At 35.2% G+C, this 20095-nt stretch overlaps 2 protein-coding genes across 3 annotated transcripts; one reads left to right on the forward strand and one right to left on the reverse strand.

Annotated features, from left to right (window-relative positions):
• Positions 1 to 2090: 2090 nt before the first annotated feature.
• On the reverse strand, positions 2091 to 5475 carry vma12 (vacuolar ATPase assembly factor VMA12). The gene is given in 6 exon segments (NM_001105597.1): positions 2091 to 2598; positions 2696 to 2808; positions 2894 to 2936; positions 3021 to 3110; positions 4911 to 4984; positions 5071 to 5475. Coding segments are annotated over 6 exon segments (588 nt in total). The 5' UTR covers positions 5243 to 5475; the 3' UTR covers positions 2091 to 2502.
• A 501-nt stretch (positions 5476 to 5976) lies between these two features.
• On the forward strand, positions 5977 to 19323 carry poldip2 (polymerase (DNA-directed), delta interacting protein 2). 2 transcript variants are annotated; one of them, XM_087282152.1, is made up of 12 exons: positions 5977 to 6078; positions 6192 to 6386; positions 7088 to 7169; positions 8715 to 8812; positions 8914 to 9010; positions 10520 to 10595; positions 12024 to 12131; positions 12217 to 12353; positions 15130 to 15156; positions 15265 to 15390; positions 15484 to 15563; positions 18512 to 19323. In XM_087282152.1, the coding sequence occupies exons 2-12, from the start codon at positions 6202 to 6204 to the stop codon at positions 18624 to 18626; spliced, it is 1131 nt and encodes a 376-aa protein (XP_087138278.1). In that variant the 5' UTR covers positions 5977 to 6078; positions 6192 to 6201; the 3' UTR covers positions 18627 to 19323.
• The last annotated feature ends 772 nt before the right edge of the window (positions 19324 to 20095 follow it).

Raw genomic sequence — 20095 nt, forward strand, 5'->3', positions numbered from 1 at the left:
TGTCCCTTTAATGAAAACTGATTTACCCCAAATCCTGACATTTACTCTTAAGATTTTATTTACATAGATGTGGTCATGGAAGCTCAAAAATGCTTGCTCAACACAAGACAACCAATGAGGTTCATTCTTGCATGTCACGTGATGTTTGTTCTGGCCAGGGTCAGAAATTTATTTTTCTATTAAGGGGCAATATTTGCCCCCTGGAATTGATTTCCAGGGCATTTTAACCTTCATAAGGACACTTTCTATTATCGTTTCATTCATTGCTAAAATTGCCTTACTGATTAATTATTGTTATCGTTACTAAAACAACCAATGGGGTATATGCACACAGATTTTTAATTTTCAGAAAGCCAGCCTAATGGCTCCTGGTGAACTGTCTTTCCATTAAAAAATCGCCATGTTTAAGATCTGATTTCTTTAAAAAATAAGTGATCTTCACAGCCTGATAGATATACAATATAAAGTGGGTCTCACACCGGACAAAAAGCACTGCATTAAATTCCATTTTTTTCCATGCCATCTCTTTAAAATATGAAATTTTATTTGATGCCAGTATTTTCAATTGAATTTCTGCGCTATAGCCTGCTGCCACTGATAAAAGTTTACACGGTCTATCGTCTTGTGTTATGCTTGAACAACTAAACGGATGCTTAAGTTTATTTAACTGATTGTATTTTAATTATATTATGATATCGATGGTGTAGGAACCTTAAATTTAAAATAGTCACATTAACCTTTCACTGGAGGTTTACAGTTGGCTGAAAAACACTAGCTGTGCATATACTGTAGCCCATTAGCCTACATAAATCAGAATAACAGTAAACAAAAAAATATAATTACCATCAAATTAATCAATTTCAAAGGAACTAGTAGCCTAAAAGTGCGATAACAATAAAGTTGCTCTTGATACGTTATATTTATAATTACCATTAATATCCACGAATAGGCACAGTAAAATATAGGTAGACCTACGTTACTTAGTCAGCATGCTCATCTCGTCAGCACGCTTTTTCAGGCGTTTTCACGCCTTTTCTTTTAAAAAACGCGTCGGTCAATTACATTAGTAACACACGTTATCCAAAAAAAAACAAAAAAAAAAAACCTTAAGTTCAATTTTCTACTTACTTTATTTCTGTTCGTTTATGATGAGAAACACAGGCGCGCAAAATTCAGTCAGTGAGCACGCGCACTCACCAAACTCAAGGTTTTCTCGGCGCTCACTAATTGCCTCTTCTTATTGGCTACTGCATTCATAATCTGCACGGAAACGTATGTGATTGGTTTGTAATGCAATGTGCACATATTAGAATGTAATGGTGGGATTCAGATCAACATGTTTTCAAATGCGAAAATGCAAATAGTGTCGTTTATTTGTCCAGGGGCTTTATACTACTTTATTTTAAATTTGGGCGGCATTTCTTTGTTAATTTTGTTGTTTTTCCCCTCAAACATTATCTTGCACAACAAACAGGTTTGTTGATTAAAAGTTTTTTGTCAATCTATTTCTGAATGACGAGTATAAAAATGCTGAATGAATAGACTTTCAATGGAGGGACAGAAGTCACTCAGATTTCTTCATGCTCTTGTATTTCTAAGTCAGAAGACGTCTTATTTTGAAGGCGAGTAAATGATAGCAGAACTTCCATTTTGGGGTTTAATTAACATCTTCAACTCAGTGGATTGTGGAGACATTTTAAAAAGATAAAGACTGTTATTGAATTGCATAGTTACTAATGAATGATAGAAATAGATATGTACAGGAAATAAGTTACAATATATCTTTTGTTCTCAGATAGGCACATTTGTTTTAGTTTTTTTATAACTGTTTTGCCTTTTGTTCTATAATTTTCAGTGGCATGAGCATGGCTTTAAAAGCCATTTTGTGTTGCACGTTTCTGGTTGTCTTTTTTACTGGTTTGAGACTTTGCCAAAGCTCAACTACACAGCTGCATGTGCAGAACGTACAGTACACAATATACATTAAGCACTGGATCTGCATTTTAACAGCAAATGCTGTAAACCTGGTTCAACAAAGCTGGACTATCAAAGTGAGCATTGCCAGGGTGTGTGATTTAATAAATGTTCCCTTTTTTCTTTTAAATGCTGTTGACTTAAGCATTCTTTTATTCTTTTATTATTTTATTAATCACATTTTTCCACACTACTTCTAGGGAGTCAGTCACAATAAACATCCAAGCACAAATCATTTACAATCATGTCGCTTTAAAGAAATAATGTCCATGAAGGAATAAAAAATAAATACAAACACTAGAATTGTGGAAAAACTAGACAGTAATATGAATAATGTATAGTCTGGTGTGTGTGTGTGTAATTTATTTTACTAATAAATGTGATCTTTTAGATAAAATTTTTAGATCAAGATTGATTTGTTAAGCTGCAGGGTTTTGATTCGGAAGAAAACAAGAAACTAAAACAGTTGTATGGTGAAACAAGTTAACAACAACAAAAACTGGAAATATTTAATAATATTAGTCACTATTAGGGCTCTCCAAGATCTCCTTCCATAGTCCGGACCAGAACATAGAGCTCAGCAAGGCCGACAACAGATGCTGCAATAACGGCAGCTATTACTCTCTGAAATAAAAAAAAACAATACAGAGACATTATGCGTATTTTAGAATAGGTATTTAAAACACTTCTTGACTCTGCAGTGATTTAAATGTGAACTTACTGCTGTCGTCTCAGTGAAGATATACTGGCTGCCCAGATATGAACAGGCAAATGCTGCAATTACAGTTACCAGGAAATTGAATACAGTAACAACAACAGCCTTCACGGAGCGTACTGCAAACCACAAATGACAAGTAAGATGAACAACAACACAGAGGAAACAGATTACTAATAAGCAAAGAAAGGGGAACATCCTGACCTTGTCTTCCAAAGTCTGCTAAAGTTCCATGTTGATTCATTTCCTGTTGAGTAAAACAGCATATTAAGAAATCTACTGACAGACTGAAAAATGTTAAGGATATATTTGGCTGTAGACGAATGCTCACCTGTGGATTTACGTTCCGTGTTATTCTCTTATATTCTTCATTGGCCAGTTTTGCTTTAATTTTTTCGAGACGGGCCACCAGCTGAGGGTTCTATTGGATTGAAATAAATATCTGCTTAATCACAACTTGGGGTAATGCACAAACAAGCTAGATGTTTTAAACATGCTTTAGCTGCTTATTAACAGTTATTAAGGTAATAGTTAGGTTTTGGCATTTGGTAGGATTAGGATTATATGTCCAATAAATGATTATTTCCAATTTTTTGTTCAGTAATGGTTACTTTTCACAAAGTAGTGCCAAAAATTTAAATGTAATCATTATTTACTCTCCTTTTATTGTTTAAACATCTATAGGAGTTCCTTTCTTCTATTGAACAGAAAGGAAGATACTTTGAGGAAAGCTGAAAACCTGTAACCATTGACTTTCATTGTAGGAATAACAAATACTATTGAAGTCAAAGCTTACAACTCTCTTAAATAATCAATTTTTATATTCACCAGAAGAAACTCAAACTGTTAGTAAATGATGACAATTTTCATTTCTATCACTTTAAGTTACTAGTATCTTTTTAAAATGTACATTACTAATATTCTTTATGAGATATTATACTGTAAAAAAAATCTTGCTGCCGATTTTTAATTGAATCAACTGATCTGAATCAAAACTTACATCAGTAAACTGACTAAAACAATTTTGGGGAACACTTTAGTTTAAGTGTCAATTCACACCATTTACTACTGGCTTATTACCTGCTTATTATTAAAATATTAACTGTTTATTAGCAAATATAAAAGTATGATCTTGTTAGACATCCCTAATCCTACCCAATACCTAAACCTAACTATTACCTTAATGACTATTAATAAACAGCTAATTGGTAGTTTATTGAGCTGAACGTCTTAGTTAATGGATTATTAATAGCATGAATTGTACATTAAAGTGTTCAACTTTGTATAACTAAAATATTTGTTGAAACCTGATTAAAATTAGTTTAAAAAGGTAACAAAATAGTTGTTGTCATGACTTTTTGTCATAATTTGTTTACAGTGTAGCACCGATTAATGTATATTAATACTAAATCATTATATACTACTACTTATTAATAATAAATTAATAATTAATTTCACATTTCCGCCATTGACCTCTATGGAGATCTGTCATTGAGATATCTACTCTTCATTTTAGACTAGTATGTTACTAATTTTTATGTTCAAGTAGTTCATTGGGAACTAGGAACTTTTAAAACAAAATTTTTACACATTAAATACTAGTACTTAATCATTATATACTACTTAGTAGATACTCTTTTACAACGTACATAGATGCCAATTCTTTATTTATTAAATACAAGAATTTATTCATTAGACTTTAGTACTTATTCATTAGTAACTCAATTCAGCAAGTACTAGTACACACTTATTATATGCTATTACTTATTTCAAATATTCACTAATAACTTTTAATTGAACTGTACAGCGGCCGTTTTTGACTAGTCATGACAGAATATGAGTTTAAAAAGTAACAACCAGTAAGATACGAATTGTTTAGCAGAATTAATTACAAAATATAAAAAAATAATTACAAAAGTATAGAATATGTGAAACAGTAAGTTAGCATCTAATAAATAACTTAAATATTCTAGTATTCATTTAATATCAATAAGACTTAATGTACAAAAACCCACATGTAACGAAGTTCTCATATGTAAAGAACAAGCACTAGAAGCATGAAAATAGATACTAGTACGTTTTGTAGGTTAAATGTCAAAATGGCTTGCCATGGTTGATGCTACATGTGACGTTCGTAATGGGCCTATATTAAAGTTAGTGTATATCATTGCAAAATCCTAGTTAAAACAAGAAGAAGAAGAATTGCAAAATTCACACTTACTCTTGGAGGTGTGATGACTTCTGGAAGATGAAGGGTGCTGTCTTCAAACAGCTCGTGAAGATGCACTGGGTGTCCTACAAACACATCATACTCAACGAAGTTCGTTTTTGCTTAAAGTGCTTAAAATTTTGGATTTGTCAATGAAATTTTAGTTTCTTACCATTGTCCTGAAGAAGCTTGTGTAGTTTCCTCACAGTCTTGAAGGGTATGATGGACTGATCTTTGAAAGTCTTCAACTCCTCTTTCAGCTCCTCCGATATGGCAGATTTGCTTTCCAGTAAATCTCTCAACCACTCCTTAAATCTTTCTCCGATTTTAAACGAAGAAGCCATGATGAAAATAAAAACGCCTGTTTTAAGTTCCACACACGTTAATGTGCATGTATTTTTATATTTGCGAGTTGTAGGGATACCAAGACGAAAAGAAAGTTCCCTGATTAACTTATAAAAAGGCTAAACGCTGAAGCTTAAATCAACTTAACGTCACAGTTGATGTTGAGTGTAATCTCCGTTTAAGTGTAACCGTTTATCTTGAATTGAGAATGTTGTGTATTTTCAGTCCTGCCTGTCAGCTGATTTCTTGTTTTACTTCAGTGTTTATTGGCTGGTTGCAGAACAGACCAGCTGTGCACATACCGCCGCCCACTGTTAGGGAGTTTATTTACCGTTTTACAGCAATGTAGAATCATGTGTATATTTGTTTTTTTAATTATTGACATGCCAAGATATTTATCCACAAAGATAAATCACCACAAAAAAATCACCACAAACTCTCATCTTAATAACGATCTTACTTTTTTCTTTCTTTCTTTCTTTCTTTCTTTCTTTCTTTCTTTCTTTCTTTCTTTCTTTCTTTCTTTCCTTTCTTATTATAAATTCGTTTTTGATTCATATGCTAACTTATAACGTTACTGTTAAAAATTGGCTTACCACGCAAACACTTCATTTATGTATATGAAATTTCAACAATAAAATCATTAATTGAATATCATAAGTTGTATTCTTCCCTATATCGTAGTCATTCTGATATATCACAAATAAATAAATGTTGCTATGACCTTTGTGTTGTAACTTATGCCGACAACTTCCGGTCGCGGTGCGTTATGGGAAATTGTGTGCGACTTTGTACACTTCAATATTGCAATAAAAGGGTCCAAACTCATTTAAATGTAATTTCAAACTTTAGTTTTTCAATCTTTCTGAATTGTGTGGGTTTAGAATATGATTTTGGGTTTTGAAAACAAATGATACTGACTGCACCCGTGTGTTCATGTGCCGATAGCTGAAGGAAGATGGCAGCGTGTGCAATACGTCGGGGCTTATTGTCCACTGCAAGTAAATATAACCAGCACAAATGCACTCACAGAATATTAAGTGCGATAGACTTCAACAGCGGGTTAGATCCGAAAAGACCCCAGTCGCTGTGTTCATCTTGCGGCTCGTCCAGTTTTCAACAGACGAGGTTCATGTCATCTCGGTAAGAACTATTAAAGCGAACGTCCTAGCATGTCCTCCTGTTACATAACTGCGCAGAGCTGTACTTTCAGCTATCTATTTCCACCGTAAATGTCTTTATAATATATCTGTCAGATGCATTCGTGTTGATTAGTAATGAAATGTCAGTTGTCATTTGTGTAATGTAAGCTGTTCCTGTAGTTTGAAGGCTTCACATGCTTGCAGCACAACTGCCATATTGTCTCAGTGACTGTGGCTGAACACTAAACAGTGAAGTTGTTTTTTGCTAAGTTTCTGAAATTTAAAGTGCTGATCACACGGGTTTTGAGTAGAATTATACAAAGGCATCATAATTGAATTAATGCCAATATACAAAATTGAGGCCTACAAACCTCAGCGTTTCTTCCAAACCCCCCAAAGCCATTCTTGATTACATAAGTGTCAGTCTGGGCCGGAGCCAGTAGACGGTAAACAAGTTCTATTTCTGTGGTCAGCACACCTCTGTCTGTTTAGTTTAGTGTACTACAAAAATTTCAAGTTCAATGTGGTCTTGGTCCCAATCTCCTGAATGTTGTGCAATAGCCTATTCAGTCTTGTTGAAAACCCATTCAATCTTTTGTTGAAAAGCTGACTAGGTTGTAGAATTTATTTTCAATTTATGTATGTATGTATGTATGTATGTATGTATGTATGTATGTATGTATGTATGTATTTACCTGACAGAAACAGACCAGAGGGGAAAATACTGGAAGCTGTTGGAGTATTTGAAGCCCTGAAGCAGCATGGGAAATATGAAACAGGACAGGTCAGTTGTCTTTTTAATATGAAAACCCATTTTGAGTACTCTGTAGTATTATTTTTATTATTCTAAGACTGAAATTTAGATTTTAAAGTTTACTTTAATGCTAAAACTAATAGGGACTTTAAGAAGAAGCAGCTACTAATGGAATGGCAATGGCATTCCGGTGGGGGAAAAAGTTGTATTGCACATGCTGGACTTGCACTGCTGCTTTGTGATGTTCTATAACTGTCTATTACTATGAAATTGGCTAGCACATTTAGGGAACAAATTAATGTTGATTTATGGTATAAGGTTTTATGATGGTAAATAATTATTCAATGCAAATGATGTTTGGGATCCGAACTCTATATTGTTGCAGATAGCAGTTTATTACCATTCACCATTTATGTTGGCATTGTTTAAAAACAAATTAATTTAAAACCTGTTTCTGAAAGTTGCATTTCTCAAACTCCCATAATGCTGTTTTTTGTGTAAATGATATGCCAGAACGTATATGTCTGTTTTAGTTTAAAATTTGTCTTGTAAACACTTCATTGATGAATGGAAGGCAGGTGTGTCCTAAAGTCTTTTCCTGAGAAATTTTCCTGAAAATGTGAGCCGAAAAAAAAACAATTTGTCCAGCTGTAGTCACTGTGCGAAGTGACTTTCACAGCAGACATGAAAAGCACTGCACCGCACCATGAGTCCCTGTAATTTCAATGGCGTGCCTCACGCAAGCCGGTTTGTTGCTGTGCCAACCAAACTAAGAGCAGCGAATCTCACTGTTGACTAGATTATGCTGTCTCACTCAATATACTTTAAAATATATTACAATTTCTAAAATATGCAAAGTGTGCTAATACTTTTGGGCCACTATATTTTTTTCTGTCTGATTTTTGTCACTGTTGATAAAATGTAGTTATTTTATTGGTCTGAGGGTTTTTTTTTTTTGTTAGAATATTGAGTTAAATTGTACAAAATTACTTTATAAAATAAATAAATATTCCGAATCATTTTTAGATTTTTGTTTTTGGTCAAGTGCATCCAGAATTTTCGCTTGAGTGGATCCTTTTAAAAAAAGTGCAATTTAATTGTGTCAGCAGCACACACAGTATGACAGTTAACAAGACAATGAAACTGCTCTAAATGAGACTACATTTCCGTATGTGACCATATAAGATATACAAGCTTCATTTTCATTTTAGTTGTGTATCATAATGATATTATGTTAAATGTTTGTAAGCATCCAACACCATATTGACTTGAAAAACGTTGGTTTCTTAAACTGTATTTCTTCACATACTAAAGAAACACATTTATAGTTTCTGCCTTGACATAGTCTTCTTATGTCAGATCATAGTCTGTCTCATAGTCAGATATTGTTTCGATTGCCATCCATATTAGTGTGCTAAATCTTACCCTGGCAACACCCTTGCCACCACCACAAATACATTTGCAATCGCTATCCTTCAAAACCTTAAAACATAATTCTTTTAAAATGACTTCTATCTCAAGCCTCCATCTGGCTTTGTGGACAAACTTTACTCATCCAGTTGTAATTTTCCGCAGCTCTTCCTGCACAGTGTTTTTGGATATAGAGGAATTGTGTTATTCCCGTGGCACGCTCGTCTTTATGATCGCGATGTGAGTCCTGCTACCACTGACAGGTATGTAGTGGAGGGTCTTTTAGGCCTATGCATGATTAAATGCTTTGGTTTGTGATTCAGCTCAGTGATCCTGTTTGTCCTGTGTTTTTTTTTTTTTTCAGTAAGCCAGACTCTACAGGTCATGGATCCAAAGAGGTGAAGGGTAAAATGCACACGTACTACCAGGTCCTCATAGACACCAGAGACTGTCCTCATATAGTAAGTACCATCAGCATAACATTTGCTTCAATTATATGTAGTCTTCAAAGTATATTTTCCACACTTTTAATTCAGGTTTTGTTCATATTCTGATATACTGGATTGCTGGTCAAAAATATACATATTTAAATGAATGCTGAAAGCCGTTGGCTGTTATTTTTTAGCATACACTCACCGGCCTCATTATTAGGTACACCTGTCCAACTGCTTGTTAATGCAAACTTCTAATCAGCCAATCACATGGCAGCAACTCAATGTATTTAGGCATTGGGACAATCTGCTTCAGTTTAAACCGAGCATCAGAATGAGGAAGAAAGGTGATTTAAGTCACTTTAAACATGGCATGGTTGTTGGTGCCAGACAGCTGGTCTGAGTATTTCAGAAACTGCTGATCTTCTGGGATTTTCACACACAAACATCTCTAGGGTTTACAGAGAATGGTCCAAAAAAGAGAAAGTCCAGTGAGCCGCAGTTCTGTGGGCGCAAATGCCTTGTTGATGCCAGAAGTCAGAGGAGAATGGCCAGGCTGGTTTGAGCTGATAGAAAGGCGACAGTAACTCAAATAACCACTCATTGCAACCGATGCAGAAGAGCATTTCTGAACGCACAGCACATCCAACCTTGAGGTGTATGGGCTACAGCAGCAGAAGACCACATCAGGTGCCACTCCTGTCAGCTAAGAACAGATAAACTGAGGCTACAATTGGCACATGCTCACCAAAATTGGACAATTGAAGATTGGAAAAACGTTGTCTGGTCTGATGAGTCTCAATTTCTTCTGCAACATTCGGATGGTAGGGTCAGAATTTGCCATTAACAACATAAAAGCATGGATACATCCTGTCTTGAATCAATGGGTCAGGGTGGTGGTGTAATGGTGTGGAGAAACAATTAGAAACAATTGAGGACTGTGTCAATGCCACAGCCTACCTGAGTATTTTTGCTGACCATGTTTATCCCTTCATGACCACAATGTACCCATCTTCTGATGGCTACTTCCAGCAGGATAACATGCCATGTCACAAAGCGTGAATCATCTCAGACTGGTTTCTTGAACATGACAGTGAGCTCATTGTACTTAAATGGCCTCCACAGTCACCAGATCTCAATCCAATAGAGCACCTTTGGGATGTGGAGGAGCGGGAGATTGGCTTCATGGATGTGCAGCCGACAAATCTGCAGCAACTGCATGATGCTATCATGTCAATATGGGCCAAAATCTCTCAGGAATAATACCAGTACCTTGTTGAATCTACACCATGAAGGATTAAGGCAGTTCTGAAAGCAAAAGGGGGTTCAACCCGTTACTAATAAAGTGGCCAGGGAATGTATTTAATACAATGTTTGTGAATGTAAGTTTTAATTTCTTAAAAAAAAATGTAGAACAAACTTTTAAACTTGCATAAAGTTCTTCCTGAATACTTGACTTGCTGATATGAGCAATAATAAGGTCAATCTCAACTTGTTTTGACAAATTTATCTTTTTGTTTTTTTCTTTGTCACTATTAGTCCCAGCGTTCTCAGACTGAAGCAGTTACGTTCCTGGCTAATCATGATGATAGTAGAGCACTGTATGCAATTCCAGGTAAAAGAAATGGTCATCTTAATAGTTATGTTTGAATATACAGTACTAGTTGGGTATCTTATTTCTGTGTCTGTAGTAGCTGCAAGTGAACATTGTGCGTAGGTTTTCATCATGTCATCTGCACCCAGATCTACCGGTTTTTATTTGTCACATGTCATTAGACAGACTTTTGTCGGCACCTTGGCTTTAGGTTGTACTTCTGCATTTTTGTATCTAGTTCTGTGTTTTTATGTGTGTTGCTGCCCTCTGCAGAATGGAGAAATAGCATTGATCAGCACTGATTTGATTTGATTGTCACTTATAAACACTGATCTATCTTGAGTCGACAGATGAAAATAACATGCTTTTGTTTAGTTATTTTGGCAACAAATTTAAAGCCAGAAATCACAATTAAAGGGACAGTTTACACAACAGTTAACATTTCCTTCTCATTGACTTTGTTTACATGGACATCAGTAATTGAATTATTTGCCTTAATCTGAATAAGACAATAATATGATTAAAGTGTTTACATGAGTTGCTTTTTTGAATGTTCCTTTCATGATACCATTTTACACTACGCTATCTACATTGGAGTTTCATATAGTTTTGAGTGTTTCATTTTTAATTTGTCATCTTTAACTGCGGTTTGGCACTTTCACTTTCATTCAGGAACATTTCATGCATGCCTCCGTTGACTAATTAGATATTAGTCTATTCTGATGCAAAAATGTGGTGAAAATCCTACATGAAGACAGTAGTTTAAGCTGTTTAGATGTCTGTAATGCAACTAAAATCGGCATCTCCACATGTCTTAATTCTATTTCTGTTTAGTTCAATTACGACCTAATTCTTAATCAAAGTATAGTCTTAATTGTTTGAAAATCTGATTATTGGTGTCCAAAGCAAACCTTTAAAACGTTTTAGATTTTTATCTCATGTATTATTAAAATTTATTATTATTATTTTAATTATATGTATTGTTTATTGCAGTTGATGACTTTTAATTGTTAAAATGTTTTTATAATTACAGAAAAGTGATATTTATAAAATGTATTAAATGTAAATGTGATCTTTGTTTCCCCTATAACATAGCTAAAAGCTGATGTTGCAATAAGTTCAAAACTCTCTTTCTAAACTTTTATAATTTCTTTTCCTCTGTTGAACACAATAAGATATTCTGAAGAATGTTGGGGGGGAAAGCAGCCATTGACATCCATAATAGGAACAAAAAATGAAAACAGTGGCTGTTTTTCCAACATTTTTCAAAAATCTTAAACACTAAAGCAGATAACTCATTGGCACAATTGTGAATATTTCTTAAATTAATTAATTGTCAGTCTATTTCTCTAAATAAAAATCCCCCCTTTAAATAGAGGCCTAATTTTTTTTTTATGAAAGCTCCATTTATCTCTCATTTTTTCATTTGTATGCCTGCATGTGTTTCAGGTCTGGATTATGTGAGTCACGAAGACATCCTGCCTTACAACTCCACTGAACAAGTTCCTATCCAGCATGAGCTGTTTGAACGTTTCCTAATGTTTAACCCCTCCAGAAGTAACTAGTCATCATCTTCTCATTAGTATTAATATCAGTCCTGAGTCTGATAATAAATTTCATTGCATTTATTTTGTTTCTTTAGATCCTCCGTTTACTGCGAGAGATACCTTACGGGCCTGGCAGGAGAAGAACCATCCCTGGCTGGAGCTGTCAGATGTGCACCGAGAAACCACAGAGAACATCCGTGTCACCGTCATCCCCTTCTACATGGGCATGAGAGTAAGAATAGAGTTTTAAGTGTATTGCAGATTAAATGTTCACAACCTTAAAAAAGTTTGTGGCCAGTAAGATTATTTATCAAAGAGGTCCCTTATGCTCACCAAAGCTGCATTGTGTACAAAAGCACAGTAGAAATAGTAATATTGTGAGGTTTTACAGATGAATGTAACTGTATTATTTATTTGTATGTAATACAGTTGTTGAAATGTATTTTAAATTCTGTTTATTTAAAAAAAATTAAATGCATTCGTGTGATGGCAGTGCTGAGTTTTCAGTAACTGTTACTCCAGCCTTCAGTGTCACATGATCATTCAGAAATCCTTTTGAAAAGCCTCTATTATAATATGCATGCAAGGCCAAAAACACTTTTATTGTCTTATAATATGCATTTATTTTTACCCAATTATCCCAACAACTCCCATATGAATCGTTCAGAGACTCATTTGTTCCCAAACCCCTCCTTAGCACAAAGCTAATCTGTGCTGATGGGACTGATGACACAGTCTGTTGTGACTAGTCGTCTGCACTCAGCGTGAGACAGAGAGAAATGCTCACAACGGCTGATGGTAGCAATAGCAATGACAAACAGCAGAGGATTGTGAGTTCAGAAACGCATATAAATCGGTAAAGGAAGAAGCATGCGTCGTGTTTTCAATGTGATTTTGGACGCAATATGTGAATAGCCTCATGGAGGTTTAACCAGAGAGATAGAGTACAAGCCGTGATCTATAATAGATAAGTTGCACGGAGCAATTACAGCTTATAACACACAATTAAATACATATTTTGCAAACTACACAAAACAAGGCAACAATTTTAATTACACTAAGGCATGGTTAAATTACAGCATCTCATTTAAAACATTCAGTCATTGTTGTTGCACCAAAACATATTAAAAGGTAAGTGAATTATAACAGTGCAAACTTTTCTGTAACTGTAGTAGTTTAACCCTTTAAGGTTACGTGCTGACAGGTGTGTGATGCGTGAGGCCAGCACTAAATCGCATTTCAGTAGCGCTTATTTGAGAGCGCACAAGAAGATCTGTGCTTGAGCTGCATATATATGAGGGGGTGTGCAAGAGGTTTTGTGCACAAGCAGAGGAAATTGGCGCGCAAGCAAAAATATTTTCATGCTCGTATTGCATAAATGCAATCTCGACTTGTAATTCTGCGCTCACGACATTTCTCCATTTGTCATTGAAATAACGCCATAGGTAGTTGGTTGATTTGTGTAAAAGGTCTGCCGCCACAGCTGGAAAAAATCCTAAAGGGAAACACTGTAAGGGTGAACTCACACTATGCTATCCGAACCGTGCTCAGGCCCGCTCCGCGTATCATTTGAGAAGTGTTAAGTGCTCTGAATCGGGCTCAGGCATGGTTCAGTTGGCTGGCCCTGGCCCGGTTGGAAGTGTTGTGCCAGAGCACAGGTCACTTGGGCTCAGGCGTGGTACGCTTGTAGTGTAAGTGCAAAGCGCGCCTGAGCCCGAGACATGCCTGAGACGAGACATGACTTTTAAGGGACTGTTTCATATGGATTTATTAATCATTCTTACTGTTCAATGAACCTAAACTGTTGTAGATTATTAAAGACCCAAACCCCCCACTGCATGACAGCTGCACCTTCAGCAAACCTCATAATTCTTGCTGCACAAGGACTTTATGATTGTTTCTGAGCGTCAAAGGTGGCTGATCTGTTGGGCGAAATTTTTGACTGCGTGTCACCACATCCCAAACCACTAAAACGATATAACTTAAGAAATCTCCACTTTGCTGAACGCTCTCATCAATGACATAAGCGTGCTCAGGCCTGAATGCAATGTGAGTGCGGTCCACCGGGGAAGACGGGAAGGGGACAAGCGTGCTTCGGCGCGGTTCAAGGCAACTGTACATAGTGTGAGTGCGCCCTTACATGTTATGATCCGGAGGAAGAAGAAATTGGTCCATGTGAACTGTGTCAGACTTTGACAGGGACTGTCAGTAACTGTTAAAGTCCCATACATAATAGTCTCTGCTGCTCCTTCCTTTAATGGCAAACTGCCGGCGAATCCCACGTTGCAGCGTAGGTTATTGTATCAAAAATCTGAAAAATGACAGGAACAAACACTGCACTAATTTGGCTATACTGTGGTGTTGTGAAAATGAACTTTAACCCTTTATTCTCCACAGCCGAATCTCCATCTGTCAGTAATCGTTACCTTCGCTCATGATCAGTCCCGTAATCTCCGCGCTCTGCTAGTGTCTGAACTCTGAAGTGAAAGTTGCGTTCATGTTACACTGGATCCAGTACTACATATTTGGTGATTTAACGCATCAACTTCGACGCATTCAAAGTAAAAGATCCGAACCCAGCTCAATTCATTCATTCGACTCTTGAGTCGAATATTTTGTTAAAGAAAGTCAACTATTTTGTTGAGGAATAAATAGTTTTAAACATAGTGGACTTTCAGATTTAAACTGATCATCTGCTGGATGTTTTCATTCTCTTAGTGCTTTGTTACACTGCATGGAAGTTTATTATCAAAAACCCATAATAGACACTCTTTAATATTATTAATTATACTGTTTACTTTATGTATTTTCAAAAAATGTGATGAATAGAAAATTTAATACAAAATATATTATTTAAAAGAAATATTTTGTTTGAATTTAAATATGTACTATAGTTTTTGATCAATTAAATGCATCATCGAATACATACATTCTGTATATTTATTTACTGTACTTTAATTTTAAAATGAACATGGTCTTGATTTATGTTTGTTTTTGTATGTCTACAGGAAGCTCAAAACTCCCATGTGTATTGGGTAAGCAAAATTACCTGATTATGGCATTTGTAATGACTAAATAAAAGGGCTATTTATAGGCTGGCCATCGGTGACCTGTTGAAGATAATATGTTGATGTTTTCCGCAGTGGCGTTATTGCATCCGTCTGGAGAACCTGGGCAATGAGGTGGTTCAGCTCAGGGAAAGACATTGGAGGATCTTCAGTCTCTCTGGGACTCTGGAAACAGTCCGTGGAAGAGGAGTGGTTGGCAAGGTGAACAATTAATTAGCAAAAGCATAATCTAGAATTCAAGACTACGGAAATGAGATTTGTTTGCTAAATGTTAACTCATCATTATCTCACCAGGAGCCTGTTTTGTCAAGAGAACAGCCGGCGTTTCAGTACAGCAGTCATGTTTCACTTCAAGCACCCAGTGGACACATGTGGTGAGATTATCAACATGTTGACATAAATGCGTTATTCTAGCTTAATGTTTAATAGAAGCATTAATAGAAGAAATTAGCTTAGATTTTGAATAATGTGGGGTTTAGACTACACAATATTCTGTTTTTGGCACAATGTCTTTGATGTAGGGTGTTGCTGTGATATGTAAATCACAATACGATGCAAAAAAAAAAAAAGAACATTCCTTTGTCAATTCTGACCTTTTAGATGAAAACACATCTTATTTAAAGAGAGTCTTCACAGTAAAATGAAAATTTCCAGTTAATTTACTCACCCTCAGTAGAATATCTTCGATTGACTATTAGGAAGATTATAACCAGGAACATTGTCCTTTGTCCAACTTCTAGAATCCACATAATGGAAATCAGTGGGCACCATCACTTTGAGATTTAAACAAAAAACATTTTTAAAACAAGCTATCCCTTTAAAAACTGCAGTCATTGTCTTGTTAGGAAACAACAAGCTCTTACATGTTACAAACAACAAGAATTTAGCATTCAAACTCACCTTAATTTGAAAGGCCTATTGTTAGTGGGTTGTAAGGTAAAAAAAAAAAACTACACTTTTTGTGTAGTTTAGTAGCTATCAGAGCAGAGAAAGAAAGCTGCTGCTCTCCAGGGTTCTCACTTATAAATGTGGCATGTACACAAAATCAGGGTAAAATGTGCATGGACAACTAAACAAACTTAATGGGAGAATCTGCACAGCTGTTAGTTAACTCCAAGTAAACATATTTAACTTTAATAGTGACTATATTGAACCACTAAAAATCATAATCATTAATAAAACTAGATTTTTAAAATATGTCTTTCAATTGATGTTTTTATTTGCTGATTTACAGGTTTGTGAATGCTTTAATTTATTACAAATCATAAATGTGCTGTTAACTATTGTATGCAATGCAAAATACAGGGATGTGATTTCAGTCACCAGAACAAATGTTTCATTATCAAGCTTTTCATTTGATGAAAAATAAGTGATCCCTTGCATAAAAGGATTGTCTCCATGAATAACATCATTGCATTGTTTGTCACGGGTTACGGGTTGTTTGAACAGGGTTATCACAGGTCATGGGATTTCTGGAATATCATTTCTATTCCAGAAATTAAGAGTCAGGGAATTTTCATTTGTTTATTATTATTGTTAATTTGTCTTTGTTTTTCATTTATCGAAATGTCTTTTTGTACTGTATATATCATGCTGTTTTGTTATGGTTAGTCTATTTTTCAGCTTAATTTTTTTTAGCAGTCACTAATTCAAATTTAGTCACCAGACTGTACCAGTTAACTAAGGCTATTATGCCAGTATAATATGAATTGGACATTTTAGGTTGACTCATTTGTATATACTGAATAACGAAGCACCACCTAAACGTAATTACTGCCAAGCTGCTCTTACCATGAAACATATTCTGTTGGAATTTGGAAGTCTGAATACCATTAGCCAAAAAATTTATAAGGAGAGTACTTTAATGGACATTTTTAAAAAGGCACCACCAGGAAGAATCTTAAAATAAAAATATCTTATTTAGTATTTTAAATATATATATATATTATAATAAATATAAATAAATATTTTAATTTAACTGAAAAATCATATTTAACTTTGAATATATTTTTGTGTGAATTTTATTTATTTATTTCTATTTATATGTTTGTCCAAGTAAAATTTTGTTTTTAATCATGTGATTTGTTTTTTATCATGTGATATTCTTATGTATCTCTATTTTGCCATGAGATAGTCATAAGTTGCTGATTTAGCAATAAATAAATGCCAGGATAATATAAATTTTAAGAGCTTTGACTTCACACTGGCCACTTCAGAAAGTAGGTGACAGATAAGATAAATGTAAAGTTTGTAAAAACTAATGGGAGAGCACTTAGCAGCTACACAATCAGTACAAACATCTGACCTTTTTTCTAAATCTGAGGTAAAGGATTCATAATTCTCTTAATCTTTATAAAATACATGCAAATTGATAATCAAGCTAAAACTGTTTTATTAGTTATATTATTCATTTTCTTTCCGGCTTAGTCTCTTTATTAATCTGGGGTTGCAACAATGGAATGAACCACCAACTTATCCTGCATATGTTTTACGCAGCTGATGCCCTTCCAGCTGCAACCCATCACTGGGAAACATCCATACACACTCATTCACACACATGCGCTATGGTCAGTTTTAGCATACCTAATACACCTATACCACATGTCTTTGGACTTGGAGAAACCGGAGCACCCGGAGGAAACCCACGCAAACACATGGAGAACATGGAAACTCTACACAGAAACGCCAACTAACCCAGCCGAGGCTCAAACCAGCGACCTTCTGGCTGTAAGATGACAGCGCTACCTACTGCGCCACTGCGTTTCTTATTTGTAATATTTTAATATTATATTACTAAACATGTAAATTGCATGAGCTAAAAAACGCAATATCAGAAAGATCTGAATAATATTGTGTCTATGCCCGTTAAAACTTTTTTTTTTATTAGTTCCATGTTCTGTTTTAATATTTGTAAGATTCTTGTGGAGTGAGGGGAACTGAAATACATTTAAAATGGTTTTTAAACATTTAATCTCGGTCAGTTAGCGTTTCTGTGTGGAGTTTGCATGTTCTCTCCGTATTCGCGTAGGTTTCCTCTGGGTGCTCCGGTTTCCCCCTCAAGTCCAAAGACATGCGGTACAGGTGAATTGGGTAGGCTAAATTGTCTCTAGTGAATGAGTGTGTTTGGATGTTTCCCAGAGATGGGTTGAAGCTGGAAGGGCATCCGCTGCGTAAAACATGTGCTGGATAAGTTGGCGGTTCATTCCACTGTGGTGACCCCAGATTGATAAAGGGACTAAGCCGAAAAGAAAATGAACGAATGTCACTGAGTTATTTTGTGTTGCAAAGATGACGCATGCATGTCATGTTTTGTTTCCTTTAGGGGGACGTTCTGCTTTGAGAGGACAGATGGCTCACACTTTGACGTGCGCATTCCACCTTTTTCATTAGAAAGCAATAAGTATGACAAAGCTCCCCCTACTGGCTATCCCTTGTAGTAAGCCTACCGTCACGGATTGGCTCAGCGTCCCTACAGGCTGTTCCCTTGGAGATCCATGTTTTACCTTCCTTATCACTGTTCCTTAAATATACAATGGTTTTTAGCTAAGCGTCCTCCAGACTCTGACTGCAGCACGGGGGATTTGAAACAACCGCATATCTTAAAAAGAAAAGGCATAGCAAGTTGCAATGAGGGTTGATCTTATTAAGTAGTGAGCAAGAGTGTGAAGGGAACATGGACAGATCCTCTCAAACCCTTGCACAGAGAAAGGCCGTGCTGAAAGAATTTGAATATGATTTGTTGTTTTCTATTTATTTGGACGGCTGTGTTGAACAACTGAATAAGCTTATTAGTGTTAATTAAGCATATTGCAATTTATCCCTAAGTTCAAACCCCCATTTAGTTAATTCCTTATATTCTGGAGAAAGATTTCAGTGTATATACATTGAATGTTTTCTCCAAATGCCTAATTAGACTAATTAAAGGCTTGCTGCAAAGATTACACTAAGGCTATCCCAAAGTCAGCCAGTGAAATGTGGTTTGACTAAGAAAGCCAAGTGGGACGAAACCGTATTAGAGATCACCTTCACACCAACTTTTCATCATGGATTTTGATTAAACTGTTGGATGATGAACTGCTTTACTGTTCACTGTAAATATGTTTGTAAAAGCATAAATAAAATGACATTTCCAGATTCCTGTTTCTATATTAATGTGGTTTCAAAATGGCAGCTTTAGCAAGAAAACAAATCAAAAACAGGTCTATAAAGTAATGATGACAATTCAGTTACACATTTTCATATTTTTTCAGTTTTATTCCTTATAAGTTAAAGTAAATTAAAATTCAGTTTTTAAATGTTATTTCTCTTGTTATTCTTGGGTAAAATTTAGTTTTAACAGCTACTAGCCCTTGCGGCTCCAGACAATACATTAAGTTTTTATTATTATTATTATTATTATTAATATTATTTTGGTCTGTCTAAAAAAACTGAACATTATTTTAAATCCAAAGCTTCAGCAACCACCTGAGCATGTTTATGACAATTTGGAGTGAAAACTTCTTGTCACATGATATATATATTTATCAATGTTTCATAAAATGACTATATATATTTTTGTGTGTGTGTGTGTGTGTGTGTGTGTGTGTGTGTGTTTTTTTTTTCTTTTTCTTTTGAAACTTACAACTTACATTGCAGTTAGCATTACATTTAATAAATCACGAAAATTATTTTTTGATGCTTACTGTAGAATAAAAATCACTACCTCTTGGATTTAATAATTAACTAACTCTATTATTTGGCAAACTGTCCCTTTAAGTGTTTTCTAACTTTTTTTCAACACCAAATTTTCCATCTTTGAGAAAGTGCAGCAGATGACATGCCATGTGTTAAACACCAGATGTCAGCAAAGAAATGCCAACTATTATCGTAGTGGACGATTAAAAAATCACTTAAGTATAGTCTGTGA

This window comes from Danio rerio, chromosome 15, assembly GCF_052040795.2.
Source record: "Danio rerio strain M-AB ecotype USA chromosome 15, GRCz13ab, whole genome shotgun sequence".
In the NCBI taxonomy this organism is placed as follows: Eukaryota; Metazoa; Chordata; class Actinopteri; order Cypriniformes; family Danionidae; genus Danio; species Danio rerio.

Coding starts and splice junctions, on each gene's coding strand:
- poldip2 (XM_087282152.1), top strand. CDS start 6,202: ATGGCAGCGTGTGCAATACGTCGGGGCTTATTGTCCACTGCAAGTAAA. Junction 7,170..8,714: donor GGAAATATGAAACAGGACAG/GTCAGTTGTCTT, acceptor AATTTTCCGCAG/CTCTTCCTGCACAGTGTTTT. Junction 15,157..15,264: donor AAAACTCCCATGTGTATTGG/GTAAGCAAAATT, acceptor TGTTTTCCGCAG/TGGCGTTATTGCATCCGTCT.